A 25,936-nucleotide genomic window follows, 5' to 3' on the forward strand; every position below is an offset into this window, starting at 1 on the left:
TCCGTCAGAGGTGTCAGGCTTGGACAGGGGACCCCGCATCTCCCCCCGATCACTGGCCCTGACCCCCGCCCAGACCTGAGGCCTCTGGCCCAGGAATCATGCCTGGGCAGGGGACCCCCATCTCCCTCTGATCGCTTGCTCCACCCCCCGCCCAAGCCTGACGCCTCTGACCCAGGCTTCAGGCCTGGGCAAGGGGACCATGATATCCCCCAATCCCCGGCTCTGCCCTCCACCCAGGCCTGATGCCTCGGCCAGAAGAGTTGACCCTCATCACCCTCCCATCACCAATCACCGGATCGGCCCCTTGACCAGGCCTGAGGCCTCCAGCAGAGGTGTCAGGCCTGGGCAGGGGACCCCCAGGTCGCTGCAGTTGCAGGCTCCGCCCCTGCCCAGGCCTAACGCCTCTGACCTAGGCGTCCGGCCCGGGCAGCGGGGTCCCGCAGCTGCAGCGGCCCCGCGATCGTGGGCTTCGCTTTAGGCCCAGGCAAGGGACCCCTAGCTCCTGGGACTGCCAGCTTCGACTGTGCCCAGCTCCCATCGCTGGCTCCACCCCTACTTCCTGCTGTCACTGGCCAGGGCGGAAAAGGCGCCTGATTCTCCGATCATGGCTGGGGGGCAGGGCTGCCTTTGCCCTGCCCCCCAGCTCTTAGCTCCCCGCTGGGTTTCTGATCACTGTCAGTGGCAGGGGGCTTCTTCCTGCTTTCCCTTTTGCCTCCCTGCATTGTGCCTACATATGCAAATTAACCGCCATCTTGTTGGCAGTTAACTGCCAATCTTAGTTGGCAGTTAATTTGCATATAGCCCTGATTAGCCAATGAAAAGGGTAGTGTTGTACGCCAATTACCATTTTTCTCTTTTATTAGTGTAGACTAGAGGCCCGGTGCACAAAAATTTGTGCACTCGGGGGGGAGGAGGGAGTACCTCAGCCCGGCCTGTGCCCTCTCGCAGTCTGGGACCCCTCGGGAGATAACGACCTGCTGGCTTAGGCCTGCTCCCGGGTGGCAGAGGGCAGACCCAATCCCTAGGTGCAGCCCCTGGTCGGCTCAGAGCAGGGCCTATTGGGGAGTTGGGGCGCCGCCCCCTGTCACACTCAAGGCAGGGTCAATGGGGAGGTTGTGGCACCACCCCCTGTCACGCACAGAGCAGGGCCAATCAGGGGATTGGGGAGCTCCCCCCCTGTCATGCACAGAGCAGGGCCCATCAGGGGGTTGGGGAGCTCCCCCCTGTCACGCATAGAGCAGGGCCAATCGGGGTTGGGGAGCTCCCCCCTGTCACGCAGAGCAGGGCCGATCAGGGGGTTGGGGAGCTCCCCCCCGTCACGCACAGAGCAGGGCCCATCAGGGGGTTGGGGAGCTCCCCCCTGTCACGTACAGAGCAGGGCCCATCAGGGGATTGGGGAGCTCCCCCCCTGTCACACACAGAGCAGGGCCCATCAGGGGGTTGGGGAGCTCCCCCCTGTCACGTACAGAGCAGGGCCCATCAGGGGGTTGAGGAGCTCCCCCCTGTCACTCACAGAGTAGGGCCGATAGGGGAGTTGGGGCACCGCCCCCTGTCACACACAGAGCAGGGCGGATCAGGGGGTTGGGGCGCCGCCCTCTATCACCCACAGAGCAGGGCCAATCAGGAGGTTGAGGCGCAGCCACTGTCACACTCAGGGCAGGGTCGATGGGGAGGTTATGGCTCTACCCCGTCACACACAGAGCAGGCCCGTGGGGTGGGGGGGTTGGGGCGCCGCACCCTGTCACACACAGAGCTGCAGGGTGATCAGGGGGTTGGGGAGCTCCCCCCTATCAGGCACAGAGCAGGGCCAATCAGGGAGTTGGGGCGCCTTACCCTGTCACGAACAGAGCAGGGCCGATAGGGAGGTTGTGGCCCTGCCCCCTGTCACACACAGAGCCACAGGGTGATCAGGGGGTTTGGGCGCTGCCCCCTGTCACGCTGATCCCGATGCTGGGAGGCATATTACCCTTTTACTGTATAGAATAGAGGCCTGGTGCATGGGTGGAGGCCAGCTGGTGTGCCCTGAAGGGTGTCCTGGATCAGGATGGGGGTCCCCACTGGGGTGCCTGGCCAGCCTGGATGAGGGGATGATGGCTGTTTGCAGCTGGTCACACACCCTTCAGGGTGGGGGTCTCCACTGGGGTGCCTGGCCAGTCTGGGTGAGGGGCTGAGGGCTGTTTTCAGGCTGGGACTGAAACTCCCAACTGCTCCTTTTTTCTTTTTCTTTTATTTTATTCTTGGCCAGCTTTAGCTCTGAGGCTTGGCTCCAGCTCTGAGGCCTCAGCTGCTGAAAACAGGTATCTGTTTTGTTTCGGTTCTATAATCGAAACTCTGTATCAACTCCAGCTCTGAGATCCCAGCTCTCTGAAAGCTGGTTTCTGGGGTTTTGTTTAGCTTCTATATTTGTTACTATGTTTCTTAAACTGCAGGCTCAGAGGCCGGTAAGGCAGGTGGGGAACGTTGCAGTCCTCTGTCACTGAAGCAAGCAAGCCTAATGTTCAGTTTAAGCTTCCTGGCTGCCAGCTGCCATCTTGGCTGGCAGTTAATTTGCATATAACCCTGATAAGCCAATGGGAAGGGTAGCAGTCGTACGCCAATTACCATGTTTTTCTTTTGTTAGATAGGACTAGAGGCCCAGTGCATGAAATTCGTGCACTGGGGGGTGGGGGGGGTGAGTGTCCCTCAGCCCAGCTTGCACCCTCTCCAATCTGGGACCCCTTGGGGGATGTCTAACTGCTTGTTTAGGCCCGATCCCACAGGCAGTTGGACATCCCTCTCACAATCCTGGACTGCTGGCTCCTAACCACTTGCCTGCCTGCCTGCCTGATTGCCCCTAATCACTTTGTGCCAGCCTGATCACCCCATATCCACTCCCCTGCCAGCTTCATTGACACTGAACTGCTCCCCTGCCAGCCCAATCGCCCCCAACTACCCTCCCCTGCAGGCCTGGTAGCCTCCAACTGCCTTTCCCTGCCGGCCATCTTGTGACAACAAGGGGGTGGCCATCTTGTGACAACGTGGGGGCAGCTATCTTGTGATGTGATGGTGTGAGGGTCAATTTGCATATTACCTTTATTATATAGGATACTAGGGGCCCGGTGCACGAAATTCGTGCACTGGGTGGGGGGGGGGGAGTGTCCCTCAGCCCAGCCTGCCCCCTCTCACATACGGGGAGCCCTCAGGCATTGACCCCCATCACCCTCCAATCGCAGGATCGGCCCCTTTCCCAGTCCTGACGCCTCCGCCAGAGGTGTCAGGCTTGGACAGTGGACCCCCCATCTCCAGGCTCTGACCCCCCATCTCCAGGCTCTGACCCCCGCCCAGGCCTGAGGCCTCTGGCCCAGGAATCATGCCTGGGCAGGTGACCCCCATCTCCCTCTGATCGCTTGCTCCACCCCCCGCCCAAGCCTGACGCCTCTGACCCAGGCTTCAGGCCTGGGCAAGGGGACCATCATATTCCCCCAATCCCCGGCTCTGCCCTCCACCCAGGCCTGATGCCTCGGCCAGAGGAGTTGACCCTCATCACCCTCCGATCACCAATCACCGGATCGGCCCCTTGACCAGGCCTGAGGCCTCCAGCAGAGGTGTCAAGCCTAGGCAGGGGGCCCCCAGGTCCCTGCAGTTGCAGGCTCTGCCCCTGCCCAGGCCTAACGCCTCTGGCCTAGGTGTCCGGCCCGGGCAGCGGGGACCTGCAGTGGCAGCGGGGGGCGCCGCGATCGCGCGGGCTCCGCCCCTGCCCCTGCAGGACGCCTCTGGCTAAGGCTCCGGCCCGGGCAGCGGGGACCCGCAGCTGCAGCGGCCCCGCGATCGTGGGCTTCGCTTTAGGCCCAGGCAAGGGACCCCTAGCTCCTGGGACTGCCAGCTTCGACCGTGCCCAGCTCCCATCGCTGGCTCCACCCCTACTTCCTGCTATCACTGGCCAGGGCAGCAAAGGCGCCTGATTCTCCGATCATCTCTTAGCTCCCCCCTGGGTTTCCGATCACTGTCAGTGGCAGGGGGCTTCTTTCTGCTTTCCCTTTTGCCTCCCTGCATTGTGCATACATATGCAAATTAACCGCCATCTTGTTGGCAGTTAACTGCCAATCTTAGTTGGCAGTTAATTTGCATATAGTCCTGATTAGCCAATGAAAAGGGTAGTGTTGTACGCCAATTACCATTTTTCTCTTTTATTAGTGTAGATATTGGCACATACATTTCGGTGGTACATACCAAATACAGCAGGAGACACTGTGATGCAGCATTAAGGAACTGAAGGTCAGGAAAATTAACGAATGTGAGAAGTAACAGTCCTTGAATGTCTACTTTGAAATAATTACTATGTTTATTTAATCAGTAAATATGAAGTATGTTTGCCACTTTATGGGTAAAAACACAGCTCAGAAAGCTTTAGTAACCTGCCAAAGGCCATACAATAGTCAGCAGCAGAGTCAGAATTTGAATTCACGCCTGATGCCCAGCCCGCCATACCTTGCTGCTGCCTCCTAGGGAGAAGTCTGGAGGAGACAGGAGAGAAAGCTTATTGACACTGTGTCCTATTTCCTAAAACCCATGCTGGCCAGAACTTGCCCTGGATCACTGTGCAGCAACCAAGAGTGGGTTTAAGTTCAGCTGATCCAAAGAGATCAATGAGATTTCAGAATGACAAGCATGAGAGCTGAGCTAATGAAGGCAAAGCCTTGGAGCTGATGATTCAGAACTGAGAGCAGAAAATAAAGCAAGCACCCAAAGCTTGACCAGAGACTAGGAGTACAAACAGCCAGGAGGCAAGAGCCTAGGTACATCAAGTGTCCCTTACTCTGGAGAGTGAAAATTTAAAAACCTAAATAAAACATACATAATAGCCCTGGACAGTGTGGCCGAGTTGTTTGGAGCATCTTCCCGTACACCAAAATGTTTCAGGTTTGATTCCAGGTCAGGGCTTGTAGGGGAGGCAAGTGACTGATGTTTCAGTCTCACATCAAGGTTTTTCTCCCTCTCTCCCTCTCCCTTCCTCTTTCTCTAAAATACATAAAAACATATCCTCTGGTGAGGATTAAAAAAAACACACACATATAATACAGCTATAATATAATGAGTAACACCTGAAAATAATTATGGACATAAAATGATTTTTTTCTTTATATTGTTCTTTTTTGTTGTTTAAATAAAGAAAATTATTTAGCCCAGGATTATAAAAATGGCCTGCTGTAAAGAGTTGTAAGGAGCTGGTTTCTCCAGAGATAATGCCCTTTTCTTGATCTCTGTGGTTCCCTCAGCCTCAGTCTCTCTTTCTGTTCTACCCACCCTGTCCACCAGCCCCTCTTTAAACCACCACCCTCCAGAGTGCCACTTCTAAGGAAAGTGTCTTTTCAAGCTCTGTCCCATCACTTATCCTGCAAACTTTCCCCTTTTGTAATAAGGATAAAAAGGTAAGAAAGGAGAATGCAGGTGACTAACAGGCATTACCTTTCACCGACTAGCTCGTAATTATTGGTCATAAAAGGCTTTGCTATGTGCCACTTTCTAATTTGTATCTCAACATCTAAGGCCCTGACTTCTGAAGGAAGCTACTTCCTACAGCTCTTTCATAACACAGCTCCTCATCAGCATCAAATAATCACCACTTCATAATTCATGTTAGTATGGCTATAATACTATTATAACTAACATGTACTGAGCACTAATTCTGTGGCAGACACTGTTCTAAAAGCCTTTTACATGCATTAACTTAACTCTCTATCCATCTTATAGGTGATAACATTTGTAATAGCTTTACTGAGATATAATTCTGACACAGAATCCTATAAATATTTAATATGTACAATGTGATGAGTTTGGACACACGCACACACTGGTGATGCCATTATCATAATCAGGATAACAGACACAAGGTGATACTGTTACCCCCAGTTTACACCTGAGAAAAATTGAGCTATAGAGGTTAAAAAATTAACTTGCACTAAACTGCTACCCTTCCTCCTACTATGGTTGAATTGTAGTCTCTAAAAAGACATGCTCCAAGTCCTAACTTCTCATATCTGTGATTGTGAGCTTATTTGGAAATTAGGTCTTTGCAGATGTAATCAAGTTAAGATGAGGCCACAGTGGATTAGGGTGGGCCCTGACCAGGTGACTGGTGTCTTTAAAAGAGGAGGTTTGGATTCAGGGACACTCTGAAGATGAAGCAGAAATTGGAGCGATGCAGCTACAAGCCATGGAAGGCCAAGTATTGCTGGCAACCCCCAGAAGTGAGGAGAGAGGTGGAACAGATTCTTCCCTAGAACCTCGGAGGGAACACAGCCATGCCAACATCTTGATTTGAAACCTGTAGCATCCAGAACTGGGAGAGAATAAACTGCTGTGTGGTAAGCCATGCAGTCTGTGGTACTTTGTTACTGCAGCCATAGAAAACTAATACCCATGGTTTACTTGATGGCTCTCCAATGGTTTCAGATGTGCTTTTACCTTCTCAACTACAGTATATGCTCCACGAGACAAAGCCTAGATCTTATATTTCAATTGTCTCATTTATAACTTACATCCATGTAGTGCTGAGTTGAGAGGAAATATCCTATATAATAAAAAGCTAATATGCAAAATGACCATCACACCCTCACACAAGATGGCTGCCCCATGTGGTCACAAGATGGCCAGCAGGGGCGGGCAGTTGTGGGTGACCGGGCCTGCAGGGGAGGGCAGTTGGGGGGACCAGGCCTGCAGGGGAGGGCAGTTGGGAGCGATTGGGCCAGCGGGGGAGCAGTTAGGTATTGATCAGGCTGGCAGGGGAGTGGTTAGGGGGTGATCAGGCTGGCAGGCAGAAGTGGTTAGGGACAATCAGGCAGGCAGGTAGGCGAGCGGTTGGGAGCCAGCAGTCCAGGATTGTGAAAGGGATCCCAGATTGGAGAGGATGCAAGCTGGGCTGAGGGACACCACCCCCCCCCACCCCCCGCCCAGTGCACGAATTTCATGCGCTGGGCCTCTAGTACTAATATATAATTAAATGTATACTAATTGGCATACTGAGTCAAGAACATATTGCAAACCTAATACAGCACCTGAAGTTTTTGTTTCCTTATGTCATAGTCCTAGAAATATTTGTCAAAATTGTGACAGAAGATCACAGCTGATCTAACTAAAATATGGGAGCAAATACCTGTTGGAATATTAGTATCTTTGGGACTTGAGAGGTGTCAGCTCTTCATCTGTGTCAGGTATTTGCCCAACATCTTCTGACAGTACTGATATGGTGTAGGTAAACTGAGAGAAGACCTGGGGATACTTCGAAGCTTACCAGGTGGCTGTCAGCCAACTTAAATTTGTGCCACCTTTAGGAAGGCGACAGGGATTCATGATGGTCTAGATGTCATTGTGGGGGTCAACTGATCCAGTTGTCAAATGCCAATCTTACAGTCTCTTTGCTACAAAGGAAACTTCCATAAAAATGACCACAACTGAGTAAATGACTGTAATACTATCCTTAACTGATCCCACAGTCATATAATTCCAGATCACCATGATCTCACCAATGGCAAAGTTCAGTGTGAAGTTGGCTCAGAGAGACTGTTATTTAACTCTCCAGTGGGAGTGTCAACTACTAGTAGAAAGCCACTGTCACCAAGAAGCTGCATGTGTAAGTTAGGCATCATGCCCTCTACACTACCCACTACAGCTGTAAGCAGAGACATATTAACTGAGTAGGTTGCAGACACGGTGTCCCACCCTGCCTGTCCCACGGGGTCATCACAAGGATGAAAAGGAAAAAGCAAAACAGAACCAAAGACTATGGGAAAGTATTTTTTTAATGTTCTATACAATGACAGGGTATCAATTCATTAAAACTATATAGTCATTCACTTAGAACAGAAACTGGAGAGTGGTCTAAATAATCTCTAAGTGATTCTGTTTAAAGATTTTGAGAAACAGAAAATCTCTTTATCCCCTCTCCCCTCACCAATAGTGCTGAGGAAATAATTTGCAGATTTTTTTCACAGCTTTGTGATACAGCAAGGCTCAAGTGAAACAAAACATGTTGTTTAAAATTTGTTCATTTATTTGCAAAATGGATAGTGCCTACTGTGTTCTTGGAGCTGTAATAAGCACTGGAGAGAACAGTCATAGTTCCTGTCCTCATGGGAGAAAGAGCTATTAATAACAATAAGGTTGTTTATGAAGGAAATAAACAGAGACTGAAATAGAGTATAATAAGAAGCCTACTTTAGATGGGCAAATTCCCTGACATCTTTGTTAGAGAAAAAGGTAGCATTTAAGCTGATAACCTGAAGTATGAGAAGGAGCTCACTATATTAGAGGATGAATGAGGAGGAATTCTAGGCTCAAGGAACAGCGTATGAAAGAATTTTATATATTTGAGAAAGTAAAAGACTTCAGAGGTCAAAGTGAGTGGGGAAGTAGCACTGAGTGTTGGAGAGAGCTGGGGCTAGATATACAAGGGTGTGCAGTCCATATAAGAAAGCTGGCTTTTACCTGAAAGGGCCCTGAGTGTTAAGCTAGAGCATCACATACTAGGACTTAGGCTTTTAAAGTATTATTCCAGCTGATACTTAAGAAGTGATTGGAAGGGGGAGACTAGTTAGGATAACTTACAACCACTCAGTGCTGAGCTGAGAGGAAAGAGTCACTAAGTATACATCGACTGGCACGTTGCGGTAGTCATAGAGACTGGAGACGGAGGAATGACTGAGCGTTTAGAAGCTCAACCTAAGGGGCCTGGGTAGAGAACGCTCAGAGAGCAAGGGCAGAAAGACTATATATGACTGCATGTGAGGAAGGTAGAAGGTGAGTGGACAGTACAGCCAGGAGAGAAGCAGCATACATTTAGAAGGAAAGCTACTGCCTACTTTGGTAGCCAGAGAGACACCAAAGGAAAACATTGCATGCACTCTAATTCTGCTTCCTGCTCCCAGAACTTTAATCCCAGGAGAAATGGGGCCTTTGGATGTTCTGGGAGAAGGATGTCAAAGGTGAGAGAGGTTAAGTCTCTAAACAATAGGTACCCTACTATTTTCAAGACACTGGAACTGACATAATCCTCTTCTATAATAAAATACTGTGTTCCTTCCCCATTAAGTTCTCGAGTAACTCACTCACCTCGAGGTCCAAACATATTGACCAAAAAAGCATTGATTTCATCATCAAAGGCCTTTAGAAGCTCCTGAAAAGATAAAGAAAACAATGATTAAAGTGGGGTTTTTTGGGTTTTTTTTTTGTTTTTTTTTGGAAACTCAAAACAAACCACTATTAACAATGTGCAGTTAGGAGAATCTCCAAGGGTCTTGGGCTCAAGAACGTTTGACTGCAAAGATTTCGGGAAACTGAACCAGTAAATGTAGCCTCATTTCTCACATGCTTCGAAAGATGTAGAAGCAAGCAATACCTCTTTCATTTCCTTAGGCAAGAATAATTCTGAAAAACAGGCATGGTACATTTAAACATTGTAGGGTTGTTGGCCTTAATTCCACTTCCCTCTACAATGCTTAGAGGTATAAGCAGTTCCATAAGTAACTTCTATTGTTGCAGTTAACGGAAGTTGTGTGCAAGCAACAGGGAAGTCTACACCTACAGGATACAGTGTAATTTCTAAATGAAAATTCAGTTGAATTGTATTTCATGAAGCTGATTCTAAAGCTTTAAAGGGCACTTCCTTTCCAAATAAGGAAATTAAGCATTACAGTGATTTTTTCTATTATCTTTACATTTTGTTTTCAAAACTTTTTCATACATTAACATCTATTTAATATTACAATAAACAGTGTCACTAGGGTACAAAGATTAATTATTGCCACTTTAACTGGATTCAGATTGGGACTAGAGAATTTCTGCTAAGAATCTTAAGGTTGATAAACCAGTTTCTGGCACTAGATTCAGCTCCTATTCATGCTGGTCTACTATAATACTGTTCAAAATATCTGCTGAGGTGTCCTCTACCCCTCTCAAGCAAGGCGAACTAGAGACAGAGTACTCCCCAACGTTCCTAGGAAAGGGATCTTTGATGAGGACTCTGGGCCCATGGGTTGGCCCCTGACTATATGTGAGTTGAATGTGAAGGCCTTCCGTTCATATAGAACATTCTCTATTATCAATAGCTGGACTGCAGTCAAGAGCATGTCATTCTCAAAGAAAATGTAAGTGCCAGAGAGGAAGATTAATTTACTGGTATCTGAAGAGAAGGTGTACATGTTTAGTGACTGGCACATACCATTTGGGTCTATTCCTTATTCAGATCCTGAGAGAAATTTCAAGGAAACTTAGGTTGTTGGAAATTTAGGAAGGAGGATGAGGATTAGAGACTAACATTCATTAGTACCTACGACTGCTGGCCAGTGTATTAGGAACTTCATTATTCCCTGATATCGATATAAAGAGTATCTGGGATAAACAAAGCTTGTAGTTCTTTTTGTTTCTTTTGTATGTGTGTGTGTGTTTGTTGCTGTTGTTAATCGTTATCCGAGGACACTTTTTTCATTGATTTTTAGGGAGAATGGAAGGAAAGGTTGGAGGGGGAGAGAGAAACATCAGTGTGAGAGAAACATGTCAATTGGTTGCCTCCTGCACGAACCCTGACCAGGGCCGCGGCTGGGGAGGAGCCTGCAGCTAAGGTACGTGCCCTTGACCAGAATTGAACCCAGGACCCCTTTGGTCCACAAGCTGACACTCTATCCACTAAGCCAAACTGGCTAGGACAAAGCTTGAAGTTTTTGAAGTGTTTTAATCTTTGGCTTCTATGAAGGGCATCTCAGGAGACCTCTAGGCTTGAAGATCAGTTACCTAACATCTAGTGTGACAGAGTAAATTTGTTGCCCTTAGAATAGGGCAACTCTGTCTAGATGACTAATTCTTGAGCAAAACCTTACTGACGTACCCACCTTCATAACAAATACCAATGAAATCTCTCTTTCATTGCCACACCTACCCACAAATATTTAAACATTTTCAGTTTGTTTGCTAAGGTTCAAAATCCATTTTCCAACATCTGTAAATCTAAGAACACTCTAATTAAAGGTCACAAAGATTTTATTCTTTCTATAATCTTGCAAAAACGTAGTCACAGCAGAAGAAGAGGGGAAACAAAAGTAAATGAGGGGAACCATGGAGAGAGAGCAGAGTGAAGAAAACGAATGAGAAGGGGCATTCCATTCTTTCAGTCATTAATTCACTGGCTCACTGACCAGTTATTTAAACATTACTGTGCTGCCAGCTCCATGTTAGATGCTGAAATACAAAGTCAGATGAGATGGGTCCTTATCTTCACACAGGATAATAGAGAATAAAATCTACAATTACCTTGTGTCTTAAGTATGATGAGAAAGGTTTAAAGGGATGTGCTGTAAGAACCCAGAGGAAGGAAATACCAGTCAGCCATAGAAAAGAAGGAAATCTTGTCATTTTGACAACATGAATAGACCTTGAGGGCATTATGCTAAGTGAAAAAAATAAGTCAGAGAAAGACAAATACTGTATGGTCTTACTTACATACGAAAAAAAAAAAAACACCTCAGAGGACAGGCTGGTGGTTGCCAGAGGTGGGGCTGTGGTGGGGGTCATAATGGGTGAAGGTGGCCTTAAGGTACACATGTCCAGTTATAAAATAAATAAATCATGAAGATGTACAGTAGAGTGACTAAGGTCATACCCTTCGGTATATCTGCCAGTTGCTAAGAGTAGATCTTCAAAGTTCTCATCACAAGAAACAATATCTGTAACTATGTATATAACTAGACTTATTGTGGTGGTCATTTCACAAGATAGAAAAATATCAAATCATTATGTTGTACACATGAAACAAAAAAGAGAACATAGCGGCAGGATGTTTAATTCAGATCTCTTAAAAGGAGAAGCCTCCCAGGAAAGCTGCTGCTGCCGCCGCGGTCTGAGAGAGCCCAGCATCATCCAGATGGAGAGGAAACGGAGCAGCTGGGGGCGAAGGGTCAGCGCATGCGGCTACACGGAGATGGGGCTGGGGAAACGTTTATGGTCAGGTCTCTGGGGGCCTGTGTGACAGAAACAAAGCCAATGCTGGGAAAATCAGAAACCTGACAACATTACTTCTTTATTTCTGGGATACTTAATACAGTTAGTAAGCATGTAATGTAAAAAGACAATGGTGAGATGAGATCAGATCAAAATTTACCCTGGCGTGGTAAAACCTAAGTATGAGTATGGAGTTTGGGTAGTGTTAGTCAGCTAAGGATGAATGCTTAGCAAAGATGATGAGAAGAGCTTGGGTAATGCATTAGTAGCTATACACTGGATTCTATAGTATTTGTAAATGCAAAAGCATGCAGGGCAAGCTCTCAAGACTAACCCCATAACCTAGGAGCTAAGCAAAACCAATGAACCACCTGCAGCACTTCCTTCAACCAGCATCTTTAACAGCTGTTGTGTACATAGTACTTCGCTGGACATATGACGAAAAAAAGAACACAGTGGTTGATTCAAAAGCTTATAGACAAATTGGGAAAGTGATAAATACAAACAAAGGTAAATAGAAAACAGTCGAGAAGAAAGAGACATACAGAACTGCCACAATGATGGAAGATGCAGTAGGAGGGATGACTTACAATGGGTTTTGAAGATGGTCAGAATTTGGATAGATTAGAAGAGAGAGGAATAGTACTGCCTTTGGACCTTGGCAAGGGGTGATCTCCTGAGCTCCATACTTCAGACGGCCTCACTCTGGTCATCCTTTGGCCATCCCCCTCCACAAAGGGAAACCTCCTTTGAACCCAGGGAAATGCCTGCGTATGGCCACAGCTTCCCACCTCCAGACTATGTTCCAAGTACCCCGGGTCACAGAATTCTCTGCCAAACAACTCTCTGAGCCCACTTCCAGAACAACTTTAGTGATTTCTCCTTGCCCACTTAGTGAAGTCCATGTCTTATGACTGTGGATTCAATTTGTGACTACGTACAGCAATAGGTGAAGGAGAAAAAGACTGGAAGCCAGTTGGGCCTTAGTTGTGTATCCCTGATTGTCTACCACATTTGGTGATAATGTAAAATGGTACGACTACTTGGAAAATAGTTGAGCAGTTTTGTGAAAATAAACATTCCACTTTTGGGTGTTTACCCAAGAGAAAATAAAGCATCTACCCATGCGAAGACCTGTTTACAAATATTCATGGCAGCTTTCTTTATAATATCTAAAAATGGAAACCTCCCAATTACCCATCAACAGGTGAATGGATAAACAAATTGTGGTACAGTCATACAAAGAAATATACTCAGTAACAGACAGGAATGAACTATTGATGCACATGAATAGATCTCAAAATTTGATGCTGCATTAAAGAAGCCAGACAGAAAAAAAGAATACATATTATGTTTCCATTTACATTAAATTCTAGAAAATACAAAGTTATCTATGTGACGGAAAGCAAATCCTGGTGGCTGGGGATCTCCAGGGGAGGGGAACAGAATATCCTTCAAAAGTGATGGTGAGATAAGGATATTTTCACATATGCACAAGCCAGCAGAACTGCACCACAAAGTATGCTATAGATGTTCTTCATGCCCAAGGGAAATGATTCTACAGAAAAGAATCAAGAGCACCAGAAATGGCTCTGTATCATTGAAGAGTCATAATTCAGAGCAAGCTGGCCTCCAGCCACCTTATCACATCAGCCGTAACTGCAATCATCTCTTCTTCCATGCTCATCCTATTCAGTAGCAGTGATCCATAACATCTGGGTGATGTCCTATACCTGCTCCTTCTACCTGGCCATGTGACACGCAACTCCCAACACCAACAGATTGGATCTACAGGTACTCTCCGCCTCAGAGAATACTCGGGAAACAGGACAGCCATGAAGGTTTTGGTTGGGACTTCCACCCAGCTCTAAATGGAGCGCAACATAAAGCAGAGGCATCTAATCGGAGGCCATTTCCTGGTCTGTTCTTGAAGGTACAAACTCTGTAATCACTCTGGGGACGGCCTCATCCTGAACATCTTGATAACCCACGATTTTCTTTAGCAAAGGCAGTCTCTCAATTAGAATCCTTAGCATTGTGATTAAATAAATTCCACCATGCTTTCTCTGATCTTTAAATGACAGGACTCCAGGGAAGAACCAAGATGGCGGCATAGGTTAACGCCGGAGTTTGCTGCTTTGAACAACTACTTCAAAAGTGAAACCAAAAAACGGAAGGGACATCACCCAGAACCACAGGAACGCTGGCTGAGTGTAAGTCCTACAACGGGGAGGAAAGAGAAACGCACACGGACACTCAGAGGAGGCGCAGTGCTGAAGTCAAATTCTGAGGTGCGGAGTGTGCGGAGCGGGTTGGCGGCTGGTGGCGGAGGGCGAGGTTGTTGTTTTCAATCGGGAGGGAGTCGCAGACTCTGAGCACCAGATCCGGGCGAGTCTTTAGGGACCCAGACTCAAACGGGAGAAACGGGACTGTCTGTCTTCGGTCAAAGCGAGTGCAGCTTTCTCTCCGAGCTTTGCAGCGGGTGCTGGGACTCAGAGAGGCAGAGCCCCTGGGGACAGGACTGAGAGCCGCCATAACTGCTCTCTCTGGCCCACCCTGTTGATCCTGTGCGACCCGCCCCGCCCAAGCCCTGCACAGAGGCATTTGCCGGATAGCCTCAGGCAAAGGCTAGATTAGCACCTCCCTAGAGGACAGAAGTTCTCTCACTGCTGACACAGCTGATTCTCATAGCCACTTGGCCTGGAGGTCAAACCCTCCCTGGAATTAGCTACAACAATCAAGATTTAACTATAAGACTGCGAACAAAGACCACTAGGGGGTGCACCAAGGAAGCATAACAAAATGCGGAGACAAAGAAACAGGACAAAATTGTCAATGGAAGATATAGAGTTCAGAACCACACTTTTAAGGTCTCTCAAGAACTGTTTAGAAGCTGCCGATAAACTTAATGAGATCTACACGAAAACTAATAAGACCCTCGATCTTATATTGGGGAACCAACTAGAAATTAAGCATACACGGAATGAAATAACGAATGTTATACAGACGCCCGACAGCAGACCAGAGGAGCGCAAGAATCAAGTCAATGATTTGAAATGCGAGGAAGCAAAAAACATCCAACCCGAAAAGCAAAATGAAAAAAGAATCCAAAAATGCGAGGATAGTGTAAGGAGCCTCTGGGACAGCTTCAAGCGTACCAACATCAGAATTATAGGGGTGCCAGAAGATGAGAGAGAGCAAGATATTGAAAACCTATTTGAAGAAATAATGACAGAAAACTTCCCCCACCTGGTGAAAGAAATGGACTTACAGGTCCAAGAAGCGCGGAGAACCCCAAACAAAAGGAATCCAAAGAGGACCACACCAAGACACATCATAATTAAAATGCCAAGAGCAAAAGATAAAGAGAGAATCTTAAAAACAGCAAGAGAAAGAAACTCAGTTACCTACAAGGGAATACCCATACGACTGTCAGCTGATTTCTCAACAGAAACTTTGCAGGCCAGAAGGGAGTGGCAAGAAATATTCAAAGTGATGAATACCAAGAACCTACAACCAAGATTACTTTATCCAGCAAAGCTATCATTCAGAATTGAAGGTCAGATAAAGAGCTTCACAGATAAGGAAAAGCTAAAGGAGTTCATCACCACCAAACCAGGATTATATGAAATGCTGAAAGGTATCCTTTAAGAAGAGGAAGAGGAAGAAAAAGGTAAAGATACAAATTATGAACAACAAATATGCATCTATCAACAAGTGAATCTAAGAATCAAGTGAATAAATAATCTGATGAACAGAATGAACTGTTGATTATAATAGAATCAGGGACATAGAAAGGGAATGGACTGACTATTCTTGGGGGGGAAAGGGGTGTGGGAGATGTGGGAAGAGACTGGACAAAAATCGTGCACCTATGGATGAGGACAGTGGGTGGGGAGTGAGGGCGGAGGGTGGGGCGGGAACTGGGAGGAGGGGAGTTATGGGGGGGAAAAAAAGAGGAACAAATGTAATAATCTGAACAATAAAGATTTAATTTAAAAAAAATAAAATAAAATAAAATAAAATAATAAATGACAGGACTCCAGATTCAGTTTTTTCCCCTTCCTCCTTCCCTTCCTCTCTTCTGTTACTTTCCTTGTTCCCTTTCTTACCTCCTTCCACCCCTTTCTTTCCTCCCTTTTCTTCCTTCATTCCACCTTTCCCTTCCTCTTTTCACTTCCCTTACTTCCTTTCTTTCCTCCCTCCTTCACTCACTCATCCTTCTTGGCATTCCTTCTTTTATTTATGTTTTAAGTATTTTGTAGTTTTTAGTATTTATCTACCATGGGCATTTAAAAATCCAGTGATTAGATATCTTGTCCTATTTTGTTGATGTCATTTTATAGACTATTTAAAAAATATTTTTCAATCAAAATAGTTATTTCCCACCACCAACTCCCCTTTTCACTGTTTTTTAAAATGAGCAAAAGCCATTAAGATGACAAAACTGAGTTAAGTTTGGAAGAAGTCATAGTATCAAAATCCTTAACATTCTTTTTTAGAAATCTACTTCAGAGAAAACGAAATCTGAAGTGCTCAATGACAGCAGCTCAGGAAATGGGATCTGACCAGCTCTGGAATATATCATAATTCACACTCGCCAGACATAGCTCTGAAAATCTCCCAGGAACTTCAGGGTCAAGACTGAGAGACAAGAACATGGAATCTCCCCTCGGGGCAAGGGACACAGACTAGAGTGCCACCCCACAGTGAGTCTCCATGCTGTCCCCAGGGCTCAGGATGGAGGCCCACTATTGAAAGCTCTTTGGTAGACTCCTGGGGGACTGTTCCCAGCCAGCCTCTCATGGATTTGAAATGTGTTCACAATTGTGAATGCAACTAGGTTTACAGAATGACTAAATGTGGGCATAAAAGATTCTTTGCTTTCTTGCAGCTGACTTTACACAATGTATTCATTCACACTTAACAGATACCCCTAAACTGCCTTTGTGAGGTCTAACCACTCAACATCTCGACCTCTCACTACTGTACTCTAGAGGGAGCAAGAGACTAAGTTAGACAGAGTGTAGGCAATAGGGAATTATTATTCATTTATGGAAACTCTAAATCTTATAGAGTAATTTTCATAAGATTGAAAGTAAGGTATTGAAGAATCTGTGGGAACATTTATACTTGGTTACCACATCTTCAGACAGATATAAACTGAAGAAGAACAATATGCTACCTCCGAAATGCCACTTTTTAAATTAAAGTTACTTAAGAAACAGCTGGTGCAGGAAGAACACACTGACCCTCCTTCTCCCCTGAAGGCAGGAAACAAATCTCTTCCTGTACTAGGAGGGCAGCTGGCATCCTTATCGCCAGAGACAGGGAATTCAGGGCAAGAAGGCAGTATAAACAAACCTTGTTACTTCTTCACCAACTTACTACCGCAAGCCCAAACTCTTTGTCTTGCCAATTCTTCACAAATTTATTGTTTCCTTGTCTAAAGGGTATAAAAGCTGCCTGCTTTGGATACTTTTTTGAGTCTCATAATTTTTATAATTTTTATGGCGCTCCCATTCAATTATTTTTTTTTCTTCCTGTTCATTTCTGTTATGTCAATTTAATTATTAGGACAGCCAAAGAACCTAGAAAGAAAAAAAAAGGAAAAGTTTTCTGACCCTACAAAATGAACTAACCACAATGATGGGTAATAATAGCTCCTGTTTATCTAGGTAATATGTGCCAGGCATTTGATATATATTTGCTATGATTTTTACAACAGCTTTGCAAATTGGGTATTGTTCCCAGTTTACAGATGTGAAAATTGAGACTGCAAGCTCCAGTGGCACTGCTGTGTGAAATGTGAACTAAAATAAAGTTCAGTAACAATTAATCAGTGTTTTTATGACTGCATATTGAAAGGTTTCAGGGCTGGACAGCAGAGGAAAGGCACATGTATATATGTCTTGTGCTATAGTCCATCTCAGGATCCTCAGCTGATGAAGAAAATGGGACTGCTTACATTTGCACTCTGGGTAATGCTGACACTGTAGGACAGTATAGTGATTATAATTAACTAGAGGCCCGGTGCACAAAAATTTGTGCACTCGGGGGGGGGGGGGAGTCCCTCAGCCCGGCCTGTGCCCTCTCGCAGTCTGGGACCCCTCGGGAGATAATGACCTGCTGGCTTAGGCCTGCTCCCGGGTGGCAGAGGGCAGGCACAATCCTTAGGTGCAGCCCCTGGTCAGGCTCAGAGCAGGGCCGATTGGGGAGTTGGGGCACCGCCCCCTGTCACGCACAGAGCAGGGCCAATCAGGGGGTTGGGGAGCTGCCCCCTGTCACGCACAGAGCAGGGCCCATTAGAGGGGTTGGAGCTCCGTACCCTGTCACGCACAGAGCAGGGCCAATCAGGGGGTTGGGGCACTGCCCCCTGTCACGCACAGAGCAGGGCCAATCAGGGGATTGGGGCGCTGCCCCCTGTCATGCACAGAGCAGGGACCATCAGGGGGTTGGGGCGCTGCCCTCTATCACCCACAGAGCAGGGCTGATCAGGGGGTTGGGGCACCGCCACTGTCACACTCAGGGCAGGGCCGATGGGGAGGTTATGGCTCTACCCCATCACACACAGAGCAGGGCCCGTGGAGGGGGGGTTGGGGCGCCGCACCCTGTCACACACAGAGCCGCAGGGCAATTGGGGGTTGGGGAGCTCCCCCCTATCAGGCACAGAGCAGGGCTGATCAGGGGGTTGGGGTGCCTTCCCCTGTCATGAACAGAGCAGGGCCGATAGGGAGGTTGTGGCCCCGCCCCCTGTCACACACAGAGCACAGGGTGATCAGGGGGTTTGGGCGCTGCCCCCTGTCACACTGATCCCGGTGCCGGGAGGCCTCTAAGCTCCGCTGATCCCGGTGCTGGGTGGCATATTACCCTTTTACTATATAGAATAGAGGCCTGGTACATGGGTGGGGGCTGGCTGGTTTGCCCTGAAGGGTGTCCTGGATCAGGGTGGGGGTCCCCACTGGGGTGCCTGGCCAGCCTGGATGAGGGGATGATGGCTGTTTGCAGCTGGTCACACACCCTTCAGGGTGGGGGTCTCCACTGGGGTGCCTGGCCAGCCTGGGTGAGGGGATGATGGCTGTTTGCAGCTGGTCACACACCCTTCAGGGTGGGGGGTCCCCACTGGGGTTCCTGGCCAGTCTGGGTGAGGGGCTGAGGGCTGTTTTCAGGCTGGCGAGTGACTGAAGCTCCCAACTGCTCCTTTTTTTTTTTTTTTTATTCTGGGCCAGCTTTAGCTCTGGCTCCAGCTTTGAGGCCTCTCCTGCTGAAAGCAGGTATCTGGTTTGTTTGGGTTCTATAATCGAAACATTGTATCAACTCCAGCTCTGAGATCCCGGCTGGCTGAAAGCAGGTTTCTGGGGTTTTGTTTAGCTTCTATATTTGTAACAATGTTTCAAACTGCAAGCTCAGAGGCCGGCAAGGCAGGCGGGGAACATTGGTTTCCTCCGTCACTGAAGCAAGCAAGCCTCATGTTAGCTTCAAGCTGCCTGGCTGCCGGCCGCCATCTTGGCTGGCAGTTAATTTGCATATCTCGCTGATTAGCCAATGGGAAGGGTAGCGGACATACGCTAATTACCATGTTTCTCTTTTATTAGGTAGGATACTATATTGTATATTTGAAAGTTTTTAAAGTCTTAAAAGTTCTCATAACAAGAAAACATCCATAATCACACATAGTTAGTTAACTAGACTTACTGGGGTTATTGTTCCCCAGTACATAGAAATATTGAATCATTATGGTGCACATCTGAAACCAATATAATATCTCAATTTAAAAAAAACCTCAGCGCAAATTCTGACTAGAAGGACATGTCTTTAACTTGGTAAAGATACCAAAAACTGACAGCAAACATTTTATTTAATGTCAGAACTTCAGCTGCATTCTCTAAAAAAACTGAAAATAAGGCAAGGATGTGGACTTTCATTGCTATGTCTAATGTGTACTGAAGATACTGGCCAATACTATGAAGAATGAAAAACAGAAGATACAGGTATTGGAAGGGGGGAGATAATATATTTCTTTTTGCTAACAATAGAATCATCAACTTAAAACAACCAAGAGAATCAACAAATAAACTGTCAGACCTAATAAGAATTCAGCGAGATTACTAGACACAGGATTAAAAAACCCATTATCATCTTTCTACGTTAGCAATAATCAATTAAAAACCAATAGTAACAAAACTGTAAAAATCTAGAAGTTAACCAATAATACATAAATTCTTCAGAGAAAACTTTAAAATTTTATAAAAGACATAGACAATGGTATAAATAAATGCAGAGACATTTTGTATTTTTTTTCTGAATAAAGTTGTTAATTCTCTTCAAGTTAATCTATATATTTAATACAATTCCTATCAAAATTTTAGTGAGCCTCTTAAATAACTTTATCTACTTACTCTAAAATTTTTTTAAAACTTAAATTCTTTTTCCATCCCTTCACCATCAGTCTGTGTGCGTCTTTTTTTCTGAGGTGGGTTTCCTGTAGACAGCAGATATATGGGTCATGTTTTCTTATCCACTCATTTACCCTATGCCTTTTGACTGGGGAATTTAATCCATTTACATTTAAAGTTATTATTGATAGAAACTTGTTAGTTGCCATTTTTGTTCTTTACCGCTGCATTCCTTCTTTGTTTCCTGTTTTTTCTATTTACAGCAGACCCTTTAGCATTTCTTGCATTGCTGGTTTGGTTGTAATAAACTCCCGTAGACCGTTTTTGTCTGTGAAGCTCCTGATTTGACCCTCAATTTTGATTGATAGCCTCGCTGGGTATAGTATTCTTGGATTCAGACTCTTCCTTTGCATGACTTTTTAAATTCTTTATTGTTGAAAGTATTACATATGTCTCCTTTTCCCCCCATTGACCTCTCCCTGGCCACTCCCACCCCCCAGCACTCTAAAATTTTTTGAAATGATCCAGCAATTCCACTTCTGAGTATATGTTCAAAGAAAATGAAATCTGGAAGAGATATCCGCACCTCATGTTCACTGCAGCATTGTTTACAACAGCCAAGACATGGATAGGACCTAAGTGTCCACTGACAGATGAATGGGTAAAGAAACTATAGTATGTCTATACAATGGAAGATCATTCAGCAATCAAAAAAGAAGGAAATCCTTCCATTTCCAACAAATCGGATGAGCCTTGAGGAAATTATGCTAAGTGAAGTAAGTCAGAGAAAGACAAATATGTGGGCTGGAAAAAAGTCAAAGTCAGAGAAGGAGAGAGTAGAGTGCCCTGCAGATGTTCTTCCTTTTGCCTGGATGGCTCCTAATCATCTTTTGGTTTTCCCTGACAACTCTCCTTTTCCCAAACTTGTCAAGGTCCTCTGTACCTGGCACACGCTAGACTGTAACTCAATAAAGCATTTGGAGAATGCATTTAGTAATGAATAAATTTGCCAAAATCATACCAATACCAGGAATGGGGATAGCAAACTTCAGGTGTCCACTTTTGACCTCTTTTTCCTTTGATACTTTGATAGTACTTGTCTTTATATATATACACACAAGTGGCCCTTTGCATGAATTCATGCACACGGAAAGGAAATTAATTAGAAGAAATATTTTAATACTAGAGGCCCAGTGCATGAAATTCGTGCAGATGGGGGGGGGTCCCTCAACCCAGCCTGCACCCTCTCCAATCCAGGACCCCTCAGGGGATATCGGACAGCCCTCTCACAATCCAGGACCACTGGCTCCTAACTGCTCAACTGCCTGATCGCCCCTAACTGCCCCCCCTGCTGGCCTGGTCACCCCCAACTCTGCCCCCTGATGGCTTGGTCACCCGCAATTGCCCCCCTGTTGGCCTGGTTGCCCCACACAGCCTGCTGTTTGGTCATTTGGTCGCCCCTCACTGTCCCCCCTGCCGGCCTGGTCACCCTACGCAGCCTGTTCAGTAGTCTGGTCGCCTCTCACTGCTCCCCCGCCCCGCTGTCCTGCACCCCCTGCCGGCCTGGTTGCCCCATGCAGCCCGCTGCTCAGTCATTTGGTCATCTCTCACTAACCCCCCATGCTGGCCTGGTCGCCCCACGCAGCCTGTTCGATCATCCATTTGGTTGTTTCAGTTGCAATGGTCACTTAGGCTTTTATATATATAGACTGCTATTTGTCCTTTCTCTATAATAGAAGTATCAACCAAATTCATGATTGACAATGACAGACATGACAGGTGGAAACACATGCATGTGATTGGTGCCAGCGAGAGTTTTATATGTATCACGCATACGTGAGTCAACTTAGCCTTTAATAGATATAGAATAAACTTGCTTAATTATACCCGCTTTCTGATTTAGCTAAACTTTTTACAGCCCAGTGAAGCACCCCAACTTCTTTTTCAGGTAATTGTCAGGAACACAGCAGTAAATATTAACACGAAGCAGATTATTATTGTAGATCACGCAGGGAGAACAAAAGGTAAAATATTGAACTGCAGCAGTGTTTGACTATTTTCTGCTCAGTGAGAAAACCTGAAGTCATTTTTAAGGTCCACCATTTCTTCTTTTCAGTCAGGTCAAGTTTCTAAGCTTTCTAAATCTCCATTTTCTGGCTAATGACAAGAAAATAGGATTCTACTGAGTCTCCTATCTACCTACTCCAGGACTTCTGAGAGGATCAAATGAGATGAGGCACATGAAAACGCTTCAGACATTTGGTTACAGTGTGAAATATTTCCACCTGGCTATAAAGTAAGTCATGTTCCTGGGCTGAAGAAACTGCAAGGAGGCTAGTTGCTAGGGAGAGGAAGCTGGACACTGCTACATGATGTCATTACCTGGATGGTCGGACACTTAGCATATTATCCTTTTCTACACACACACACACACACACACACACACACACACACACACACACACTCACACACACAATCTTTTTATTGTTTTCAGAAAGAAAGAGAGAGGGAAAGAGAGAGAGAAACATCAATGGGAGAGAATCATTGATCAGTTGACTTCTGCACGCCCTACACAGGGACCGAGGCCGGGTTGTGGGGAAAAACCACGACCTCCTGGTTCATAGGTTGACACTCAACTACTGAGCCACACCAGCCGAGCTGATACTCATCTTTGACAGGTTTAGAGTGCTTCCAGGATTATGTATATATAAATATACACATGGCAAATAAAGAGCATTGGGGAGTAGGAAGAGAGGACAGAGACACTGAAAGAGCTTTGTTAAAGTATAACTGTACTTTAAAGAAGAGGGATAATGAGACAGCAGTAATTCTAAAAATGTAGAGCCTTGGCTCAGCAGAAACCAACTAGTAGAACACTTAAAATATCTTTTTTTTTTAGATTTTAAGAGAAAAATACCAATGTTTAAAATTACCAATTTCAATTATGTATTTTATTTTTTTTTCAATCATGTATTTTAAATAGTTTTCTAATATGCCAGAGGGAGTGCACACATTCAGCCACCTGCTATAACTATACAGCATGAGATGTCTTCAGAATTCTCTGCAAAATGGTGGGGCAGTCTACTAGTACTTCATGCTAGAGCCTGAGCAACATCTTGGGAGGGAGCCCACCTAAGGAGATGCACTGATGGAGTGGTCAGATACTGACAAGGATGTCTCAGTAACAAAGCTTTGGACATGAGAGGAATAACGTTCAGAGGGTAAAAAGCTTATTGCTTGACATTCTTCATGGCTAGCGATACCTGTGGGTAGTGATGAAAAAGAATGGGATGCACTTAAATTGATATGATACTAGAGGCCCAGTGCACAAAAATTTGTGCACTCAGGGGGGTCCCTCAGCCTGGCCTGTGCCCTCTCACAGTCTGGGACCCCTTGGGGGTTGACCACCTGCTGGTTTAGGCCTGCTCCCTGGGAAACTGGGCCTAAGCTGGCAGTCAGACATCACTTTGGCAGCCCGGGAGCCCTCGGGGGATGTCCACTTGCCAGCGGGGAGCGGGCCTAAGCTGCAGTCAGACATCCTTAGTGCTGCTGAGGAGGCGGGAGAGGCTCCTACCACCACCGCTGTACTGGCAGCCGTCAGCCTGGCTTATGGGAGCGCACTGACCACCAGGGGGCAGCTCCTGCATTGAGCATCTGCCCCCTGGTGGTCAGTGTGTGTCATAGTGACCAGTCATTCCCAGTCTTTCTGCTGTTAGGGTCAGTTTGCATATTACCCTTTTATTATATAGGATAGAGGCCTGGTGCACGGGTGGTGGCCAGTGGGTTTGCCCTGAAGGGTGTCCCAGATCAGGCAGGGTGGGGGTCCTGCTGGGGTGCCTGGCCAGCCTGGGTGAGGGGCTTATGGGTGTTTGCAGGCTGGCCAAGCCTCCTGGCGACAGAAGCTCCCAGCCTCTCCTTTTTTTCTTTTTATTCTGGGATTTATTTACCTTCTATAACTGAAACTTTGTTGCTTTCAGTGGAGCTCAGAGCCAGCTCCTGCTCACTCCAGCTCTGTGGCCATTGCCGGCTGAAAGCAGGTATCTGGGGTTTATTTACCTTCTATAATTGAAACTCTGTTGCCTTCAGTGGAGCTCAGAGCTGGCCAGGAAGCTTGGCTTCCTCCATCACTGGAGCAACCAAGCCTCCTGCTGGCTTCAGCTCCGTGGCTGCTGGCCGCCATCTTGGTTGGGTTAATTTGCATATAGTTGCTCTGATTGGCTGGTGGGCATGGCTTAAGGTGTAGCAAAGGTACGGTCAATTTACATGTTTGTCTTTTATTAGTGTAGATTGGGATTGCAAGAGAGGCTTTATGTGATCTCAACAGAAAAGAAGAGACAGGTATTCTCCTCAACTTTTGCACAAAATCCTGTGTGGAATCTGGTTCCTGCATGCTCCTCTGCATCCGCAGTGGTGCCCAGCACAGTCCGGGATACCTGATAAAAGCAACTGTGACCCTCTGCCAAGCAGCAGTGCTCAGCAGGCTATCAGCACTCCACACGTATAGTGCAACATCAGCCTCACCCAGCGAGAGGGTATCTGAACAAGACAAGAGAACTATCTGCACAAATGTATGAACTAACCGACCAGTTATTCATGAACAACCCATAAGAAGTCCTGAAAAGACTGTCTGGGTATGAGTATATGTTATGGGTAGAGCACAGTGCAGGGAATTTGTGAGGAGGTAGGGAAAGAACCAGTGACACACAAAACGTATACTAGTATATACAAAGTACAGTGAGCTACTGCTCAGATCTGTCCCCGGTTAACAAAGATATGAGACAAGTATATCTGACTTAAGTCTCAAAAATAGACTTCAAACACTTTAAAATGTATCCACATAGCTTAAATGATTTGTAAATCTATTAGTTACATAGAAATTTATTAAGTTTAAGGAAACTGAAATCTAACTAAACAAATACGTATTCTTAATAATGAGTATTAGTTTCTTCCCAATCATTTTGCAAGTTAAGGCCTTCTCTCCAAGAGTATGGAAATAAAATCCAAAAACATTTCTTTTAGAACATTCTGATCTCATTAAAAGATATTAAATAACTTGCCTTAATTCCACGTGAGTAAAAATGAAATCCGCTGTACAGAAAAACAAAACATGTCCATTTCAAAATTAGAAAATAAAGTCATTCAGTGACTCAATACTAAATATTTGAGGAACAAAAAAGGCTAACAAGGCTGCTAAGGGCGCAATTCAAGATATTTGTAATGATCATTACAACTTCTACTTCCACAGGAAGTAGGGAGTGAATACAAAACTCCTTGGAGATTTAATCCAAAGCCAGATAGCTCTATTCAGGACACACTGGAACTGTACCAGTTTTTGAATTTGGGGACATGGCGGAGAATAAAGCTCTTTCACAATTAACCACAGTGATGAAAGGAGATTCTGTTTGTATGTGCTTTGGTTATCAAGTACTGACCAGAGGGGAAGCAGGTTGGCTATTCTGCATGTACAAGTGGTATCCTTTTCAATGGAAAAACAAAGGAAAGCTTTTAATGATTTCTTGGAAAAAAACATGTGCCAGGTTTTATTTCTAACCTTTTAAGCAATTATCATACCT

General features: G+C 45.9%; 1 protein-coding gene across 2 annotated transcripts in view; it reads right to left on the reverse strand.

Moving 5' to 3' along the window:
• Positions 1-25,936, reverse strand: part of ELOVL2 (ELOVL fatty acid elongase 2) — an 84,242-nt gene that overhangs the window by 29,061 nt on the left and 29,245 nt on the right. For both annotated transcript variants that reach the window (XM_059688598.1, XM_059688599.1), the window contains one exon: positions 9,088-9,151. In XM_059688598.1, coding sequence (XP_059544581.1) covers positions 9,088-9,151 — 64 coding nt within the window. The remainder of the gene's footprint in view (positions 1-9,087; positions 9,152-25,936) is intronic.

The sequence above is a fragment of the Myotis daubentonii genome, chromosome 3, assembly GCF_963259705.1.
Source record: "Myotis daubentonii chromosome 3, mMyoDau2.1, whole genome shotgun sequence".
Lineage (NCBI taxonomy): Eukaryota > Metazoa > Chordata > Mammalia > Chiroptera > Vespertilionidae > Myotis > Myotis daubentonii.